This window comes from Diachasma alloeum, unplaced genomic scaffold (assembly GCF_001412515.2).
Source record: "Diachasma alloeum isolate Michigan unplaced genomic scaffold, Dall2.0 Dall_scaffold_00214, whole genome shotgun sequence".
Taxonomy (NCBI): domain Eukaryota; kingdom Metazoa; phylum Arthropoda; class Insecta; order Hymenoptera; family Braconidae; genus Diachasma; species Diachasma alloeum.
In genome coordinates, this window is record NW_021680379.1 from 437,020 (window position 1) to 459,293 (window position 22,274).

The 22,274-nt window shown below is 36.1% G+C and overlaps 1 protein-coding gene and 1 long non-coding RNA gene across 2 annotated transcripts in view; one reads left to right on the forward strand and one right to left on the reverse strand.

Moving 5' to 3' along the window:
• Nucleotides 1-22,274, reverse strand: part of LOC107037231 — a 129,130-nt gene that overhangs the window by 15,281 nt on the left and 91,575 nt on the right. The window contains exons 15-17 of the mRNA XM_015255671.1: nucleotides 19,508-19,607; nucleotides 10,916-11,097; nucleotides 3,414-3,577 (exon numbers count right to left, since the gene is read on the reverse strand). Of these exons, the coding sequence (XP_015111157.1) occupies nucleotides 3,414-3,577; nucleotides 10,916-11,097; nucleotides 19,508-19,607 (446 nt within the window). The remainder of the gene's footprint in view (nucleotides 1-3,413; nucleotides 3,578-10,915; nucleotides 11,098-19,507; nucleotides 19,608-22,274) is intronic.
• Nucleotides 14,904-16,667, forward strand: LOC107037232. The gene is made up of 4 exons (XR_001460815.2): nucleotides 14,904-14,979; nucleotides 15,403-15,653; nucleotides 16,342-16,471; nucleotides 16,564-16,667. It is a non-coding gene; the product is annotated as an uncharacterized LOC107037232 (long non-coding RNA).

Below are 22,274 nucleotides of genomic sequence, written 5' to 3' on the forward strand. Positions count from 1 at the left end.
AATTGAAGAAAAATTCTACCACACAAACATAAAAAATCCAAAACTGAAATTTAAACGATTACAATACTTCCATTCTGAAGCAAAACAAAAGAATGTCACTGAAAACCAAAACTCAAACGATTGCAATTCCCAGTGACGTTGACAAAATATTTCCTTTTTGGGTAGACTGGAAAATTAATCGTGACCCGCCGACCCCAAGCCTTTTTGTAAACACTCTCCTTCCAAATTATTACTAGAATTCGTTCACCCCTGGGGCCCCGAGGCAAAGAATAACATTTTACCGTGTTCAAGTGCAATCTCGATGTATCGATCTGATTGGCAAACGCCCTTTTTCCTACACGCTCCATCAATACAAACCTTCCACCATTTGGGGAAAAAATGGATAAATAAATAAAGTGAGGGAGAGAGCATTGAGAGGGTGATCCGGTGTCCAGAAGACGATCGTTAATGCTTCATGGGGTAATGAAAACTGGACAGCATGTTTTATTATATGACATCCCTCGCGGTTGTAAACTCGACGTTTCTTGACGCTTTTACGTCGAACATGATGGTTTTTAAAATAGCCTACTGCGTGATGAAACAAATATGTTTTCCTTCCAAGTCAAATACCTAATTAGAAATTAATTTTGCAGAGAGTATTTGTACAGAAAAAAATTGAATCTTGAGTTCAAGATTATGACTAACATGAACCTCAGTTTCTTTTAATCTTTGTTGGAGCGAGGCGATAAAATAAAACGCAAAAGTGAATATTTAATGAAATTCGAGAGAGAATATTAGTCCTACTCGTAATACATTAATCCCCATTTTAATTCCTAAACCGTATCCTGTGATCCCCCACTGCCGATAGGGATTTCCCAGGGGATGACCAGAGGAGGAGCTTGACCACTGACCCAAAGACCTGAGGTTTAAATCTGCTCTCTGATTCCTATGCTGCCTCGTTTGGTAAATATGCAATCACAAATATTGAATATTTATATTCAGATAATTTCCCCTTTATTTTTTTTATTTATCAAAACGTTATTTTCCCCAGAGAATGGAACTTTTTATTTTTTCTTTCTTAAAATTGATTTTCCATCCAACATTATGATTTATTGATTCACTTGACCAGTTTTTTTCCAGCCAAAAGTGGGAGAGAGAGAATGCGCATTTGAAGAAAAATATGAAAAAGTCATCAAAACCATTTTCAGTGATACTTTCCCTCATCTAGATTAATGAACATTTCAACAAATGAAGAGTAAGTAAAATACGTTGAAATTCGACAAGACTAGGACTGTAAGTGACACGTAGTTGTGTATAGAAGGGGGAAGTACGATTAAAGCACAGAATCCGAGGGAAATCCCGGGTAATCCCGTGACATGGGTCTCGAAAGCCCAGATCCCCCTATACGTATCACACCATCCTCCTTTTTCGTTTTTCTCACTCTCTGTTTGCATTGGAGGCTTCATTACCTCTCACAATATTTGGCCAACGTCAACCGCTGCCCAATGAACCCAATATGTCCTCGAGCAATTTGATCGTTCAACAATTGATATTTCCATTTATTTTATTTATTTTTAACCAAATCTGTTGCAAGTTCCAAGAAACTTGCAAATGGTCATTGCTCCGAGGCCTTCAGCCAAGTAATTACATTTTATGAATCTAATAGTTAGTACACTGATAGAAAAAAATATTTTTATTGAGATTTTTCTTTCTTGGCATAAGTATTATATAATTGAGCCAATTTCAAATAAATAAGATCTTACGATGAATATCAATTATTTCTTCTTGAGATGCATTCACTTGAATCAATCAATTGAATCAATCACATGTATTCACCACAAAAATGAAAAAGTTCTATTTTTTTTTACCTAATATAAACTTCAGTCGAGAAATTTTCTACTTTCATGAATTGATCAAAAATCCGTACCTAGGAGATGATTACATTGAGGAATTAAGTGAATGTTGTCTTATCGAATGAAGCCGATGTTTAAATTGAGCTTTCCGTACATCACATTGAACGAAATTTGTGATATCCAAGTTTGTGTTGACTTGCCGCAATCTGTGACTCTGTTATTGGGAACTAATGCGATTTTTTTGAGTCAAGAAATATAAACTTCTTTCAACTCAACGACATCTTACGACATTCTCAAAGCTTTTTCCGCGTAACAATATTCACCCTGATTCGACAGACGAAATGCTCACTTCAATTATAATTTACTTGGAATAACGTGTGATCGTGTTGATTGAAATTACAACGTATTTAGTCATGAGAATAATTTTGATTTTTGAATAAACCAACGAATTTTCTGGAGTTGTCAAACTTTTGGCTAGAAAGGAATCAAATAGTTTCATTATTGCGATAAACAAAAGGAACTTCAATTCTAGAAAAGTTCGATTTTTCCCAACTAAATGTATCTCAAGAAGAGATAACTGGTATTCACTATGAAATCATGTTTACTTCAAAATGAACAACCAAATGATAGTAGGACCAAGTAAAATTCTGTTGATAAAATTAATTTCTTCCGTCAGTGTACTAACAAAAAAGGAAAAGTCTATTTCTGTGTTCATTTCGGTGGATGAGGATCGAGAAATGAAAGATAATTTTTAGAAGATTGAGTGCATGGCGAGATGGCACAGCATAAAGCGATGATATGAAGAGTGAGAAGTTAGAGAATTTCACGATTTATTGTTGGAGGTGAATAAGGCCTCCCCAGAATTTTTTTTTATTTAATCCCCAGAAGTTAGAGCCCAGATTCTCCGTTCGGATGGCTTCGAGACTCTCAAATAAGGTGCGCTGAGGGTATTTGTCACGAGACCTGACCCTGGCGGATCTGTTAATGCGGGAAAATATGCGGGAAATCGAGTCACAATCGACTTTCTTCAAGTCGATCCTGGTCCGACCGTACGGAGTCTTTCATAATCGACCACCCCGTGAGCCGTTCAAGTTTTGGTGCAATAAATTTTTGTCATTCGAAATTCACTAGCTACCGACTTCCTATGAAGTCGATTCATCTTCGATTCCATCAATAATCTGAGATCTGAATCGAACTACACTCGCATACGAATCGATATACTGATCAACTCGATTCTACAATCGACAGTCGATCGAATTTCAATCGGGGGACCTGCCAGGGCGCCCTAGGATTGCGTTTGTGGCAGAGGTTTCGAATATGATCCAGTTTGCTAAGAGCAAAACTCGTTGTCAGTTTTGTGAAATCTATCGGCGATGGGTTCTGTTTTGGTGCGTTCATAAAGTATGGTATTGGAGGGATTATGGACAGGGTTATCAGGATGGCGAATTTTTGTCATTTTGCGGAGGGTGATTATTTCAGCTATGGCTGTTATTTGTTTGGTACCAGGTCTGGACTAGATATTTCCATTTTCCTAAATTACACATATCTGAGGACAACAAATTTCGGAATACACATATTTACCTCTGGAAGGCTTCATCCCACACTCTGTACAAATCAGCAACGGCATCCTTCAGAGATACAGAGACTGAGGTGGCAGCTGCCCCGAGATCCGTGATCAACCGGTGTGCTGATACATTGAGCGCCAGCATTGCGCTTTTGCGTTCCCTCAGTGTGCCAAGCTCACTCTGTAACATCAAATATACATTTTTACTGCCTCGTTCCCGCAACTTAACTCAAATGAATCGCACACCCGTACTGCCGGTAAAAAAAAGTTGTACTGAGGGTGAATTTATGGGCGTTTAGGTGGGAAAATGTATGAACTCTGTGGTTTCCCAAAGAAGCAGTAAAAAAATGTTTTATATCAAAGAAATGAAAGATACAAAAAAATCGTTCTTCGGACTCATATATCCATCCAATGCACCGTGAGAAACCGTTGTAGGACACTATTCATGAGACATCCTTGACTAATACTACTGTAGAATATCTACGATACAATTTTTACGTCAGCAACTATAAAATTAACTGATGTTGAGAAAAGGCCATTTTTTACATAAGTGAAAAGAATAATATATTCTTTTCAATAAAGAATATATTATTCTTAATAATAAAATAATTATTCTTTTTCCCGCGAAGCAGGAGGGAAATGTAACTTTGCGCCCGCCGGGACGGAAAATAGCATGTGTAAGACTTGTTTGAAAGCTCTGTCGTTTTTCTCTCAGTGTACACTTGAATGCTATCAAGATTCAAAGATCTTCCGGAGAAAAGTTTGCCAGGGACAAGAACAACGAAGAAATTTGTCGATTTTGGTTGTCCGGGATGATGACTGTTGTAGCATCTTTTACGATGAAATGTCCTCCTGGTCCCCGGTCACGGAAGCCTTGGTACACGAGCCCTCTTAGATCGTGTGGCGCAACGTCGTAAACTCCCGGGTAGGGAAGAGGGGTTATTTATGCGGTCCTCGTCGGCCGCCTCAAGTAGGACGACGGGAACGTGACAACGTGACGCGGTTACTCCATCGTAGTTCCGCGCCCAACCAACCACTTACATCCCTTACGTTACTATATCCCCATCCATCCCAACACTGGATATCCAACCGTTCCATCTTTCTCCACTGCTACACATTCGTGAGCAAACCGAGGATGTAAACTTTGTAGGACACGTTTATGTCCTCGTTTTGATACGGTTATTACCGCTAACCCGGGACTACTAATTGACGACAGGTGTTCGACGAAAGGTCGAAATTTTCAAACTTCGTTTGGTCATTAAAATTTACTTATGACTTTTATGATCGTTACGCTGCGATAAAATAAATTATCAAAGCATAAAAATTGCAAAATCCACATGTCGGGGAATCTTGAAGACGCCAATATATTTAATGAATTGCTTTGCTGCACATCTCCATAACTCTCCCGCTGCCTTGATTATGGCTGAATTTAGAAGAAAAAAAGCGAAAGAAATAAAATTGCGATTTTCAACAGTTCACTAATTTCATGGGACATGTCACTGCTCTCAGGAATCTATCAAGAATTATTGGTGATACTGGACCAGGGATGGCCATCAATCGAGGGGCTATTCACAGGCGAATTGGGTGACACCGCGATTTAAAAATGTATTCGATTACGCAGGATTACGGGACTGATTACACTGATTACCATTGCCTATGTGATAACCGCGATTACCGAGAGGACAGAACGTGATTACATGATTACAAATGATTTCGTCGATTACATTCTGCGATTATCAAACATCTGTAATCAGTGAAATCACGAAAAATTGCCTCTCATTAAATATGAATTTATGGAATAATTAATTATTAGAACCTGCAAAGAAATGAGGAAGGAGGGGCGGGGATTAGAACAGAGAAATGCAGTCTCCATCACTCCATCTAAAAATTTGGGCATTTATAAGTACTATCAGCAAAATAAATTTACTAAATATCTACCATTGATGGAGAATCAAACTTAGCAGCAGATAATTCAGAGATAATTCAGTTGTTGGTTCTCCAGAATAAGAAGAAATTTTAACTCTGTTGAATGAATTTTCTACGGACAAATGCTCTGTGCAAAACGCATTGGCTATGCAAGGTTCTGAACCATAAACATCTGGAATTCCAAAAAAAATTGATCCAGGGATCTCTGAGATTTACTGTTGGGGGAAATGACGCACTCGAAAATTAAAAAACTTAATTCACGGTCTCACTAGGAGCAACTACGAAAGATTACACTGATTACAAATGATTACCACTTGATTACCAAAACTTGATTATAAATATGGTAATCATGTGATTACAATGATTACATTGACTTCACTGGGATTACAATTGATTACATCAGCGAGTGACACCACGATTATGCCTGTGAATAGCTCCTCGCCATCAATACTATATTTCTTTATCTTTCTTTCATTAAAATATTTTGCTACTTATATTGATAAATGTTTAAATATACTCATCAACATTTAAAAATAATGTAATATTAATAGTTTAAATTTCCAATTGATGATAAATGCAATATTTGATAATATAGAACTGTAAATTTTGCATTAAGTAAATCTTTCTAATTTCTTAAAAGGGAGTGGCGAAACCAAATAATCAGCCATCTTTCTACCTAAATTCTTGATTAATAAAATAGTTCAAAATATGAATATTTAATTTGATGATCACTTGAATAATTAAAAGTTCAAGGTGCTGTTCACTTATTGACGGCTTCAAAATTTAACGGTAATTATGATTTATGAATATGGTTATCGCTGTACTGGACACTGACTAGATTGATCCTAATCGTCAGTGATTTTTATCACTGAAATTTGGTGATAGATTGAGATGAGTCTCTGAAAATTAGTGACATTACTCTAAATATTAGTGAAGATGTTACTGAAAATTGGTGACAAAATCACTAAATTTTACAATCACGAATCCCTAATAATTAGGGATAATTTCCTGAAAATCAATGACATGTCCCCGGAAATGACAACTTTTTCGTCTCTTTTCTGCAGAACCGTGGCCAAAGATGTTGACATGTATAACAACCAAACTCTCCATCAGAGAAGATATTTGAATTTTTCCCTACCACCAATTTTAAATCATTCACCAGAAATAACCAATCTTGATTTGCAAAGAAATATTTTTCAAAGATTATGAATATTTTAAATAAACATGAAAGAATTTTGCAGAAATTTTCAAACCACTTTGTGTGACTATGAACAATCAGATGACGCGCCAGAAGAGCGGAAGTCGAACGACAGACATTTCTTCCCCCTCGGCTTGGCAAAAATGGTTGGCATTTGTATTCAAGTCACACCGGCAATGCCAGAAGCAGTCGTCAATGGTATACTGCTACGTTTTGCCCCCCCCCCCCTTCCCACAAAGAGAGACACGCGCATTCCGATCTAATTCAATTTCCAATCAACAGCCAATCAATTGATTCGAATTTGGTATATACAGAGCAACCGCTTCGACGTCAGGACATGAATGCTTATGAGGCTCGCGGTGGGACAAGGACAATGTGAAGCTTTCCTGGCAATAATAAAAATTGTTATTTGATTAAAAATCCGATTTTAAACTTGGAAACCACAGAGGGAAAAACTCCACCTCTGCAAAATAGAAACTCTTTCAATGAACTGAAAAAATTTAGTAGTATTGTGGTACAACCTTCACATGTTCAATTAATGACATTTCGTTAAATATTCTGTCAACTGCATAACTAATAATGTTGGAAAAAAATTTCGAGGCCGTTGAAAAAAAATTCAGATCTAGGATAAAAAAAATCTTTCAATGGTTTTTCCGTGGATAACATGAATTAAGAAGTTTATGACAAAATACCAGTTCACCAACTTCGCTACAGAGTTCTGTTTCTTTGCTCCATCACATTGTATTTTTTGTAATTTTTCACTTTCATCCAGTTTTTTTTTGCGATTTTTAAATAATTTTGCGATTTGTTTTCGAAAATGACACGGAGAAGAGAAAAATCTCAAGAAGAATAGTTGGCCGATAACTTTTGAAGATAAAGTATGTTCAGGTGACGGCAATGAATGCTGAAGACGCATTCGTATGGTTTATGCGCAACAGCAATACAACATAATCTCATCAAAGTTCCAGTCATATCTTTTTTATCGTCTGTCTCTCTTTCTCCTTCTTTCGAACCGTATTCAACCATCCTGAATGCCAGAACGCGTGGGCTCGATCAGCTATGCATGTTTACGAACGCATAATACATTTGTCATTCTCAACTCCATCCGTAAGGTTACTCGCCCTCTCTCTCTCTCTCTCTCTCTCTCTCTCTCTCTCTCTCTTTCTCATTCATTTCATCGAACGTTGCAAATAATACTATATTTCCATCACAGATTTGCTTGAAATGAACAAATTGTCAAATCCTCATGTCTAGAATCTTCCAATATTCAATTTAGTCCATACGCGATACCCCCTCCCGTGGTCATTAACAGGCTGATGAAATTTTATTATTGGATTTCATGTTTTTGCAATAATTTGTTATGAACAAATTAGTCCCCATTTTCAGTGAACAAATGATTTTTCGCAAAAACCGAGAGAGATACAGGAAAATGTTTCGAACGAAAGTTATTCCTCTTTTTCCTACGAATGAAATGATTTTTGACTCATCGAAATGGGCCCAATAGTTCCCGAAATATGCATTGAAGAATGGGCGCAGATCATACCAGTAACGAAGTGATAAAACGGTTTAAGTCAATTTTGATTACTGACCAGTTTTCAATGAATATCTCGGAATCTAAGGGAGATGGCAAAATTTTTACCATAAACTTTTTTGTAGAGCCGATTGAGAACTACAACAAATGTGATTACGATAATTTCGTTATCTCCCTTAGATTCGGAAGTATTCCTCAAAAACTCAACTGGGAGATAAGTCGACTTAAACCGTTTCACCACTTCGCTACTGATAGGATCTCATAGAACCTCATAGGATCTACTGTCTTGATCCTATGAGAGAGAAATTGAATCCAGAATTATTCCGGTTTGACAATATGGATGGCATTCTCAAGCCCAGTCGAGTAACTGCATTGATTCCTCCATCATTTGAACTAATTCCTCCTTGCACGTGTAAAGCATGCTCACGTAATACTTGTGCTTGCTGAGCTAACCAGGTGTCTTGTATTTCCTATTGTAACTGTTCTTTGCCTCAACAATGCCAAAACCCTATGAATAAAGGTAGAGTATAAATTTATAAATTTTCATATAATTGGCTTGTTCTTTCATTCTTGTAGATATCGTTAACCTCAACGAAAAGGGGTTTCCGTTCATCTGCTAATAGGAATTGTATATTATTATCATAAGTTGCTGGCGACATTTTTACAACGTCTTCTCGGAGCACGCAACACATTTGGTGCCTTACCCGAAATAAAGAGTAGTGTATTATAAAAACTAGAAATAATCATTATATTACGAATATCATTCCTCTATGCAATTATCCAGTGCAATACAACATGCAAAAACAAACGATATTCGTTTAGATACTCTGATCCGCGCCCATACTGACCCGTCTTCCGCGCAGTACACTGAGAAAAAAAAAATTTTGGCAAATATTCATTTACTTGAGAGAAGTTTTTCTTTTTTTCAAAATCGTATTTCTCCAATCGAGTCATTCTCAGGTGAGCCTGATTGGGTTTCAATTATAACAATCATGGTGCTTTAAAGGATGATTATGTTCCACATGACCTTGGAGGGACTCCTCTAATGATTATTCACTTTTCCTAAATTTCCTATTTTCTAGAGAGAAGAATTTCGCTCAATTTTTTAATGTTGATAATTATTGAAGGAGGTCACTCAAGGTCATAAACAACAGGTTCATCTTCTAGAGCAATATAATTGACATAATTAAACCCAATGAGAATTGCTTGAGAATGGCTCGAATGGAGAAATACGGTGTTGAAAAAATAAATTCTTCCCTCAAGTAAATGGATATTTGGCAAAAATATTTTTTTTTCTCAGTGTATATCCACCCGTGCTCAGTCTTTAACTCACGAGAGTGAACGCGCGCTACAGCGCGCTGTAATTGTAATAATCATAATTGAAAATCTCAAAATTAAATCATGAATTAAATTTACCGCCTCAGACGACTGGCCCCAATGAGAAATAAACGTGACAGACTTGCGATATATCGATAGTTATCGACTTTAAGTGTATTTTTTTTAGAATAGGAATCTCGGGAGCTATTGGGCCAATTTCGATGAGTCAAAAATCATTTTATTCGTAAGAAAAAGAAGAATAACTTTATTTCGAAATATTTTTCTGTATTCCCCCCAGTTGTTGCGGAAAATCATTGTTTACTGAAAATGAGGACTAATTTGTTTATAACAAATTATTGTGCAGCTGGAGGAAAAAATAACCAAAAAATTAGGATTCCTCAGCCTCAAAAACATGAAATCCAATAATAAAATTTCATCGACCTCTTAGTGACCACGAGAGGGGGGTATTGCGTATAGACTAATTATTCCATCAAAAAAAGTTGGAAAAAATAAATCAATCTCCGACTTTATCACATGAGGAAGTTTATCACCTTTATTTCAGAATGATTTCTTATTCCATTTGAAGAAAACACGATTGTCTCATGTGAAATGTTTCCCGAATGAGAAATTGGTGAAGTACATTGTTCTCTGCACACTTGACCGAATTGCAATGCCCCACGTCGACGAAAACAGGTACATCTCGTCTACTTCGTGCATAATGCAGAAGTGAGACGAGTTCAGCACAGCAAATGTTGAACGCTAATACATCTTGATGATAGATAGGGAGCATGTGTTTGGTCTGAGCAATGAGGATGGCCCAAAGGGTATTGTGGGCTTGGTGCAGAGGGCCGACAGTCGGTGGAAGTGTAGGAGGCCAGCGTTACCACCATCCCCGGGGGTTGGTTCGCACTCCGACGGGTTTTGCTCATTCCGAGCACGTCGTACGCCGACGATCGTACGTGCGACACGACTACGCTTTTACGCCAGTATTCACCTCCCTTTCTATCTTCCCTGTCTCCCTCTCCAGCACTATGCACACCCCCACCCGATTCGTTTTTTGACACAAAAATGGAAATTCAAAATTTTTCTCTTTCATTCTGTTCAATTGAAATTGTTACAGAATTGAACGAGTAAAATTTCATTATTTCTTTTGGAGGGAAAAAAACAAAAAGAGAAAATCATCGCATTTCCAATCACGTTTTTTTTGCAGCAGAAGCGGTGACGTTATGACGTTCGAATATTTGGAGAAATAGTTTGGCGTTTCTGGAATTCACATTTGCGAATTTCTAGAATTGGTAATGAAGATCCTCGTTGTGGGGATCGGCGGTAAGGATTCAACTGTTGATAAGGTAGAGTTGAAGCTGTAGGCAATGCGGAAATTCTACTACATGTGGTTCATATCTTTGAATTCAAATCACAGTTTCAATCCAATGAGTGTAGTAAATAATGTTTTCACCCTCTCGTGTGCCATGAGGAACACTGAGCCATTATTTCGCGAGTAAATTTCCTATGCATGCGTAAATGCAGAAATATATAATGTCACTCACCGTGATTTGATTGATACGCTTAGCGAGTATGTGATCCGGCTCAAGAACGACTTCATGTGAAATGAGTCTCTCGTAAGCTCCTCTGAACTCCAAGTGCATAGCGGCCAATTCTCTCTGGAGGACACTGGCTCGCTGCGCCTCCTCAACTTTGTGGGACAAATCCTCCCATCTCTCGGTTAATCCTGGAAACGACAAAAAAAACAATAAAATCAATCATTTTTAAAAATCGACACCAAAAAGCTTAAGGGGAGATAACTATGAGTTTTAAAAGTCGCCGGCTATTGGAATGAGATTACTCACATATGGAAGATCGATTATATATTATGTCTAGTAGGGGGCCCCCTGTTCGCTCCGCTCGCCAACCCCCATATGACTCCCATGATCCTTATTCTGACCCTTGTGACCCTGAATGTGACCCTCATTACATTCGTCGTAACTCTTATTTTGACCCTTCATTTCTGATCCTTAATTTTGGAGTCTTAATTTCGAGCACCAAATTTTCATCATCAAAAGTCGATTTGGAATTTTATAATATAGAGATATTGACACCCTTATTTTGACCCTTGTGACCCTTAGTTTCTAACCCCCATGATCTGACTCTTGTGACTCTCATTAAAATCCTTAATCTGGCCCTCATTATAACCCTCCTGACCCTTATTTTTATCCTGGTGACCCTTGGTGTTTGACCTCCATGTCCCTTAATTGGATCCTGCCTGTGACCCTTGTGACTCTTAATCTGACCCTTGTAACACTTTTTTAGACCCTTGATCTGACCCTTATTACCCTTATGTGGGCCCTTAATCTTACTCTTATGACCCTTATTGTGAACCTTTATTTTGACCCTTGTGATCCTTATTCTGACCTTCATGACCCTTAATTTCGGAATCTTAATTTCGAGTATTAAATTTTTGTCACCAGAAGTCGATTTGGATTTGTATAATATAGAGAGAAAAGTGAATAATTATTTTGTAGATGGCTTAAAATGTTGAAAATAGTCCAGGGCCTCCAATTTTTGAGCTGCAGAAGTTTTTTTTTCAAAATTTTTGAAAAAATGTATGCAATAACAATTACGAATCATTTTTGTGAAATTCGACGCCTACACAGCTAATTTTGTTTTTTTTTTAAATCAAAAATTGCACCATTCATGTAAGTAGCCCAAAAAATGTTTCTAGAATTAAGAATATTTTTTTAATATTTTAAGGATAATTTTCTCAAGCAAAACGAAATTAGCTGTGTAGGAGTCAAATTTAAAAAACTAATTCATAATTGTTGTTGTACATAGTTATTCAAAAATTTTGAAAAAAAAATCTCTGTAACTCAGAAATTGGAGGCTCTCTATTTTTAATACTTCAAGGGTGTGCGGAACAAACGAACAATTAATTCCTTTACAACTAATTATTCATTTTTAGACATATAGAATCGATCTTCAATGCATGAGAAAGCTCACTCCAATCGTCCGCAACTTTTAAAACTCAGTAGTCTCCCCTTGAATGCTTTGAACAAATTCGCAATGAATTGTTGCATAATTCATCGACATTTCCCTATCTTATCTATGTTGCATATTACGTTGACGTTGTTTCGAAATATCAAAGCTGGGGAAAAAAATTCAAGTGCAGTAGTTGTAACGGAACAATGGAGAAGAAAAAAAAAGAAGAAATACATAAAAAAAAGTAAGTTAGTGGTCAAGGTACGAATCTCGTCCAGAGGAGCTGCGACCTCGGTCTGATATATCGAGACCGGTTTTTTTTATACGATATATATACCAAAAGGAGAAGTGCATCAGTCCGTGTCAATAGCGGTACACAAAAGACAAAAATTGAACTAGTTTTGCTCTGAACAAGAAAAAAGCTGAGAAATAATGGAAGACATTTTGATTAGAATCAGAAGATTTATTGAACCCTCTAGATTTATGCGGGCCATCTGCCTTTGGCAACGATTACACAATCTTCGGGATCGGGTTTGCGGCTTCGAACTCACGACCTCAATATCATACAGCATTCATTTGATCTTCAATAACGGAGCGTACTTTTCGCATGATTGGAGTAACTCCACGCATGCTTTAGATGGGCAAATATCTAAGGCTTCTTGTCCGAGAACCAAAGTGCAAAAGTTTCATATTAATGTACCGCTACAGGGGCTTCTAATTTTCATGGTTGCAGGCATTATGATATTATTATCAGAACAGAAGACACACGATAAATCAACATAATGATTAAGAACATATGACGCCTAGAAAAACATGATATGAAGAACTCTACAATCAATCTCTTATCTCTCTATATTATAAAAATCCAAATCGAATTCTGGTGATAAAAATTTGGTACTCAAAATTAAGAGTCACAAGGGTCAAAAGACGGGGCATGAGGGTCAAAATAAGGGCCACAAGGGTCAGAATAAGGGTCATAAGGGTTAGAATAAGGATCACGAGGGTTAGATTAAGGGTCATAGGGGTGAAAATACGGGTCACGAGGGTCAAAATAATGGTCTTGAAGATCAGAATAAGGGTCATGAGGGTCAGATTAAATGTAGATGGTCAGAATAATGGTTATAAGGGTTAGTATAAGAGTCGCGAGGGTCAGAACAAGGGTCACGAAGATTAAATTAAGGGACATGAGGATCAGAATATGGGTCACGAGGGTCAGAAAGGTAGAAATGGGGTCACAAGGGTCAGATTGAGGGTCCAAATAAGGGTAACAAGGACCAGAATAAGGATCATAGGGGTCGTATGAGGATCATATAGAGGTTGGTGAGCGGAGCGAGCAGAGAGCGTAGCTCCTGGGTCGTCTTATATTTTACATCCTTCTAATTGTATATTTAAAATGATGTATTTTCCATTTCATGAATGTCTGAGGAAATTCAATACTTTCATAATAAAATAAAACGTTTCATTCGAAAGTGAAATAGATGTAACACTCAATGTAATTTTCAAGTTCAGGATGTCAATAGAAAATACGATTATATCTTTCTAATGAGTTGTTCATTTCCTGATCCCACAAAATTATAGTCTCAAATTGAATGACAGTTTGAACGAAACCTTGAGGTTTCACGCCTTGATTGGCGTGAATTTTTTAACAGTGAAAGTCCATTTCTTTTTTTCTTTATTTACTAGACCTGAGGCATTCAGTTTGTCTTATATGGAATGGAAGAATGGAAAGTATTGGAGGAGAGTCTTTAGACAGGATCATTTTTCTTCCGCAACCCAACATGTTGTCGGTAGTTTCAACTACTCTTCGGAATTCAGTCATTCATCGGTGCTCTTTTTTGTTTGAACAGCAAAAAATTAGGAGAGCAGTCGCGAGACACTAGAACTGCAGTCGTGGAAACATTCACACGTGCTTTCAACTCATGATAATTCTATAAAAAGATCTTACACCAAACACTACTGTCGCAGAATTCCAACCGGGATGAGTTCGATTCATTTCAGTGGTTCATCTAATTATCAATTGAAACTCGAGTGAAAGGAGAAATCATAGTGAAAGATCCGGTTTTTTTCACGAAGATAATTAACAACATAGTTTTATTGTTTCGTAATTGCGGGCCAGTTTCCCTCAACCACATTTTTCCGGTCTACAAAGAATGCATTTGCATACCTTGAGCTTTCACAATAATTTTCAACTTGACCTCATTGACGCTTCGGAATTCATTATTCTTCGCCATCTGAATAATAAGGCAATTTAAGACTCGGAATAAAAATAAATAGGCAAATGATTCTTTCATTCCTTTATAAATCCGAAAAATGCAAGGATGAAGTTAATCAATTGTCATACAATTTCGAATAATTATTTTCAATTCTCATTTCACCTCGCTATTAAACTGCAAACATGCATGCCACGGATTTACGTAATCCCACCCAGCTGTTTTTCCCACTGACATAAACCCAAGTGCCAACCGGCACACTTATTACGTGATAAACGAGTATAAATATAAACGGAAGCACCCAGTAATGCAATTCGACTCAAGGACACGAGAGAAACAGTCGGACCAGCCAGGAACGATGAGTTCGAAGCGTCAATGTAAGGTTGAACAGAAATGGGATTAAAACAGTTGTACAAAGAAAATACAGGGTCAGTGAACCAAGGTCTCAGAAGGTCCCGTTGTCTGGAGAAACTTTTTAAAGAGTTATCAAAATGCCATTAACCCGAATGAAATCAAAAAGACATTCTAACGACGTAGCATTTACGTTTGCCTTGCAATTTAGTGGTTGTACCTGTGTTAATAATGAATGTATCCTCTGAAAGATCTTCACCGGTGATGTCTGTTTGCACAAACATCGTCTGAACAACATCAACGCGCATCGCCGATTCACAACATCTAATAATTAATTAATCCCATGAAATCGTAGAAAGTGAACACTTGACATTTAATTCTCCAAAAAAATCTTCAACTAACTGTAATTTCCATTTGATATTTTCGAACGTCTCTTTGGAACTCAAGATTATTGAAATCCACAGGGGCTATAATAATAATGTTTTTTTTTCAATATTAAGGAGAAAAAATTAAAAATGACAACACAGACAAGAGCCTTAGATGCAAGTGCTGAAGAGGACCGCACGACTGTGCCACTGACTCGGTTTGTTGAAAGACTGAGGAAAGGCGTAGAGCACCAGTGACTCGAAGGCGGACACTGGCTCGATCGTTTGTCGAGGCTGAGCGTCGATGAACTACCTACACAATTAATTTCATTTCCTTTTTTGCTGCGTTTGAGCGGTTAATTGATTTAACGTTTCATCAGGGCTTGGTGAGTAATAGTCAATATTACGGAAAAGTTGAGTAAAATTGAATCTAATTTTGTGGGGAAGAGGAAGAGAAAAAGTGGATTGGAGACACTGAAAATTGTCGATTTGTTTTGCATGCTTGGATTGTTAAGGGGAACGAAGGAAATCGAGTTTCTCGCGAATTTCAATTGTCTTATTATGCAATGCGAGAATCCTGTGAATTATGAGACTAAACATGATGAAGATTGTAACGAGTTTAAGGCCCTACATAAATCTGTGTCAAAAAAATTGTTTTTTCAAAAGTGTTTTTATTTGATTGTACTTTCCTTTAAAAATATTTTCCGGAAATTTCGCTTGAAAATCTACTAAATTGATAAAGATACAGCCATTTGTAGCGGGCCCGGTCAGTTTTACCTAAATGGCAGCAGGACGAAACCGAAACTTTGTCGTTTTCTCGAAATGAAATTGATGAAATGATTTGCAACACCAGTGTATTGATCTGTATGACATTTTTTCTAAAGATTGTTTATAGCGTTTGCCTGCGACTGACAATTCTTTTTCATATTGTTCTTGTTATTGTCCAAAATATGGTAAAATTTTGCTCCGAAATGGCACGAAAATTTCAAAAAAGTTTTTTAATTTTTTTTTTGGATGGGAATGGTACACCACATTAACATTATCTAAGGATTGTGTTTCATTTTTTCATTTCAGATACGATAAATAGTACTTTTTGTATGCACAGGGGATGCGGGATATGTCAAACCGATTCTGTTTAGCAGCCTGAAGAATGAATACATGAATGGAAAAAAAATTCTAGTTCGTTGTCAATAAGCTCAAATAAGTAAATTTTGAAATACATTTAACGGTTTCTTGATGAGCAAATTATTTGTTGAAAAAAAATATTGAAAATCACTCCGTTCTGACGCCCTCTAGGTGGATGTAGGGCCTTAAAGCTGAATTCCAAGGGATGTTCCGAAAACTGAACTTCAAGCGAAAATCGAATTCCACTATGTCACCGTTTCACTAGTTAAATTAAAATTTGGAATCTCTCACATTATTAAAAGTTTGTCTTTCTTGTCTAATAATTGAGAATCTCAACCTTCACCTTTCTCATTAATAAGTGCCAGAGCAATAGTCAATATTACGGAAAAGTTGAATAAAATTGAATCTAATTTTGTGGGGGAGATGAAGAGAAAAATTGGATTTGAGACATTGAAAATTGTCGATTTGTTTTGCATGATTGGATTGTTAAGGGGAACGAAGGAAATCGAGTTCCTCGCGAATTTCAATTGTCTTATTATGCAATGCGAGAATCCTGTGAATTATGAGACTAAACATGATGAAGATTACAACGTGTTTATAGCTGGATTCCAAGGGACGTTCCAAAAACTGAACTTCAAGCAAAAATCGAATTCCACTATTTCACCATTTCACTAGGCTAACTGTACCTATGCTCGTCCCTGTCACTTTGCTTGTTCAGATGTCGCGAGCTACGATATTTTAATCATTTTGACAGTTTCAAGAATCTATTAAGAGTGAAATACGATTGGAGTTATTATTTTAGTCGATAAGGAAAGTTATCAACACCAATGATGAATAATTTATTGAATAATAAGAGAGACAAATTCCATTCACATCAACTGGTACTACGACAGAGTGAATTCTCAAGCCGCAAGTTAAGAAACTCACGATTTTAAAATGTTAATATCTCCGTTATAATAGTAAAATGGGATTAAAAATCCCTTGACTGAGATTGCGCATAGTTAAAAATTGAATAAAAATGCATAAATTATAGGAGATAGTGGGATAAAACAGCCCCTTTTGATGTTTTCAAAAATGTTGACAGGTCATTCAATTTGAAATGAAATAGAATAATTTTTTTTCCATGCAAACAACACTTCTTCCCCTTTAGAATAAGCCTAATCTCAATTAATGAATTAATGAGATATCGATAATTAGAAGAGTAGGTACAATGGAAATGGCATGATCCTGTGCTCGTTTTGCAACCAACTGTCAACTGGTAGCGGACTAAACAGATGAAAAAATCATTTGAACGGTGGACTGTCCAATTGAAATATAATTTTGTGCCTTATTTTTTAATGTTGTTTTATCACAAAATAAGATACGATGCAATTAGTTCGAATATAACCATTCCATATAACTCAAATCACACTGAGAGAAAAATATTATTCTTCTGACTATATTCCATCAACATCGAATTACAGTCAAAAAGTCCTCAACAATTTTTCATGGATTACGGTAACTTTGGCCGGAGAAGTAATTACTACAATGGAATGTAGTCATTGCAACTATTTTATAGTTCTCCTCACGATAGATTTGTCGTGGTTACTTTTGAACTTTGGTTAGTTTAACTGCATTTTGATTTGCAAAAATTACGCTTGTGAAGTTACTATAATGTTATGTGCCGCATACAAAAAAAAAATCGTATCGTTCACCAAAATGCCTCAACTATTTTCTTATTGTAAATCGAACTTCAGATTTTTCTCTCAGTGCACGAGTCAAAGATAGGGACATGTGTCTAACGTGCATGGGGACAAGTGAACGAGCGTAGGGACATGGGACTTTCCACATTTACGAACGATTATTTATTAAAAAATAGTAATTATCATGGTTAGTATAAGTGAATTCCAATTCTGAAGGTTTTCCCCTCTGATAGCTAATTTAACCCATTGCATCTTCACGCTTATTTCGATAGAAATATTGCGCTCATGATGTGTTCACCTTGGCTAGACGAACGTAGGATCATTTACCTTAGCTCAATTGAAATTTGGAATCTCTCACATTATTGAAAGTTTATCTTTCTTGTCTAATAGTTAGAAGCTCAAGCTTCACCTTCTTTTTATGCGAAACCTTGTTACCGAGGATTAGAAGAGTTATTGAAGAATTCTCTGATGAAGTTCAGTATCTCGTTTAAATTCCGAGATATGTTCTGAAAACTGGCGTCGAGGGAAAATTTATTTATTCAGTCAGCGTTTAAATAAATTGAAAGCTTGAATTCGCTATGTCAGTGAAATTTCGTACCTTTTTGTTTAGTGATTTTATCTTTCTATTCCCAAATCCTCTAATGTATATCTTTATATATCCTCGAAGAACGAAAACCAAATCTATGATCAGTTACGCCGACATAGCTACAGAATGACGAGGCATCGCTATTATTATTACGAATATTAGTTACTCCTTTTTTTCACCTACATGTGTCAAGTCAAGAATTATCATGCGGTATTTTGCAATCAAATACTTTGATAAATGAGTTCATTGACAGATATGAAATACTGAATGCGAGAGATAAAATATTTGCAAGGAATGGGTAAATTAGAAGGGAATGCATAAAACAAAAAGTATGAAAGCAGTGGGAGCGACATGCGTGACGCGTTTAAGCAATATAAAGAGGTGAAGAATGCGCGAGTGCGTGTATGAACTTATGAATACCAATAAGCAAAATATTTGCTGGAAAGTGATGTTTATTAGTTCTAATTAATACATTATCTACAGAATAAGTGAAAATGATTCTAATAAAAAACTACTGAATGGATGAGCCATGAATAAGATGAGATTTAGTGCATGAAGTGGATTGTTGAAATCAGTTTAGCCAAACATTCTACACAAATAAATAGTGCGAAGTAACCCAAGATAAAAAGCAGTGGTTTTTAAAAAATTCAAGTTCTATTATTTTTAGTTTCGAATGTGTCGTAAATATTTCTCATTCTCTACAGTCCATTTTTTCACATCTTGATCCTCGCAGCGCATCAAGATGCGGATAGGTATACAAGACCGCTCAACGCGGTCACCAATACAGCAGTGGCGCATGATAGTGAGGTCAATGTCGATGTACATATGCCTAGGTTGACGTACTTACCTCGCACTTGCTTCACACTCTTTTCGCCTCTCTGACAGTCCGGCTCTACCAATGCCTGCAGGCATCGAATATTCTCCTTGCACACGTACTCGACTTCCATCTATAACATGTTATAATGTTCCACGTTAGAATTATCATTCTTGTTCTCGAGAGAGAGGTATTCATGCTATTTGATCATGAAAGTGTGTGCACTGAGAAAAAAAAATTTAATAGAGAGTGGGGCAAAATGAAACAGTGGGTAAACTGAAACAGTCAAAAAATGACTGACGCAATTCAAGCAAAAAATGTTTTTTGTTAATTTTTTATTATTTTAAAATTTTTATTTTTCAACTTTTCAAACTTTTAAAAAGTTTAATTTTTAAACTTTTATCTATCAACTTTTGTTTATTCTTGAGCATATTAATGAAAATAATAATTTTCCATTCAATAGAACAAAAAATTATTGAGAAGTTTTGACGGAAGAAGATTTTGTCAATTAATTAATTGAAAACAAAATGAGACTTAGAGGGGGGGAAAAGGAAAATGTGATGCAGAATTTGAATCGAATGGAAAAAGGTAAGTGTAATCGGCCTAATCTAATCAATTGAATTATAATCAAGTGAATGAGAAGACGAATAGAAAATTATTATTCTCATCAGTACTCCCAATAATAATAAAAGTTGATAAAAAAAAATATTTGACAAAAAACAATGTTTTGCTTGAATCGCCTCAAATAGTCATTGTTCGACTGTTTCATTTAGTCTCAATGATTCATTTTGCCCCACTCTCCCCTATCTGAAAAATATTCTCTTGAGACAAGTAATTTTTCTTCAATTGTTCAATTCTCCCAGGCATCTCAACTCACGAGGCCCGAGATAGGTCTCATGTTTTAAAATATTCTTGCACTCACGTATGATTTTATCGCAAATGAACTCACTTAAATCGCGTAGAAGAATCGTCAATCTTCAAGTATTTATAATTTTTTTGTTATGCAGTTCCAATACTTCGATATGTAACATATTCATGATATAATGCGCAACGATAGTAATAAATGAGAATTTATTCGAGTTCCGTGAACCGTAAACATCGTGAGACTTAAGCCGTAGAAAATAATTTACTTCTCTCCAATAAATATATTCAATCTACTTATTGTAAATCAGTTAATAATATGGAAGAAATAATTATTTCATCCCCAAATTATAAATTCATCACAGAAATGATGAAAATTTCTTCTTCTTATTATTATTATTAGTATTATTATTATCATCATTATTAAAGATGAGCTATAAAAAATTGCGCACTGTATGTAAATAATTTCTAAAAACGTCGCCAGAATTCTTGGGAATATTGACGTGGTAAAAAAAAGCTTCAGGTAATTTAAGAAACATCTATGCTATTTTGGAGACTAGCATTGCTCTGACATTTAAGATATCTCTTCGATTAATCATAAATCATCATTATTCTTTTTTATTTGTTGAAAATGTAGCGATTCTAGTGAACTTCACTATCAAAATCAACACGCAAAAATCTACTGATTAATGTTAATTTCAAAAATAACACTGAACTTGTTACTTATTACGAATTAGTTTTTTGAAATTCGACTCCTCCACAGCTAATTTCGTTTTGTTTAATATAAACATTTTGAGTATTCATGTAAAATAGGCAGAAAAATTATCCTTAAAATATTTTAAATATCTTCACAATTCTTTCAGAAACATTTTTCGGGCGATTTTACATGCACAAAAAAATTACAAAATTAGCTGTGTAGGAGTTAAATTAAAAAAAAAAAATCATAATTATTATTGTACACGTTTTCAAGAATTTTGAAAAAAAAATCTCTGTAGCTCAAAAATTGAGGGCCCTGGACTATTTTCAACATTTGAATCGTCTGCGTGGCACAGGAACAATAAATAATTATTTATTGTTCGTTGAAACGTTAATTAATTTTTTCGTGTTAATTATTCGTTTTTAGACGTATACTAGGAGGCTACGTCCTCTGCTTGCTCCGCTCGCCAACCCCCATATGACGCCATCTTCCTTATTCTGACCCTTGTGTCCCTCATTATACCCCTCTTTTCACCCAGATGACCCTCGTACCCCTTATTCTGACCCTGTGAACCTTGATCCTCGTGATCCTCGTGGCCCTTATGCTAATCCTTGTGACCCTGATTTTAACCCTTATGACCATTAATTGTGGAGTCTTATTTTCTCGTACCAAATTTTTATCATCCGAAGTCGATTTGGATTTTTATAATATCGAGAGATAATCGATCTTCAATATATGAGAAATCTCATTCCAATAGTCCGCGACTTTTTAAACTCATAGTAGTCTCCCCTTAACCCTAGTTGGTCACCATATGAGAACTTGGGACTTTAGTCACCTCCGCAGGGAATCGCCGCCGTGTTATTTAGGCCCAGCGTTGCCGAATTCACTCTATACTGCCCGGGCGCGTTTAGCGAGACTTCGGCAACGTCGCACAACGGGCAATTTCATTTGACATGGAAAAAAATTGCCCGTCTGTTAGAAATAATTTTTTTTCTTCAGGAATTGTGGATATAAATAATTTTAAAAAATATTATAATTTTCTAGACACTTGAATTGACGCATTCCAATTTTTTAGGATTTTTCCGCTCAGCCAGTCAATGGTAAGAAAAAAAAACGACCTTCTGTGGCGTTTCCCTCTTATGGTGACCAAACTAGGGTTAATGTGCTTCGATTTGTAGAAGTAACGATAACTTTCGGTAGAAAATTTTTTCAAAAATTTGAAAAATTAGCAGCATTCTGTTA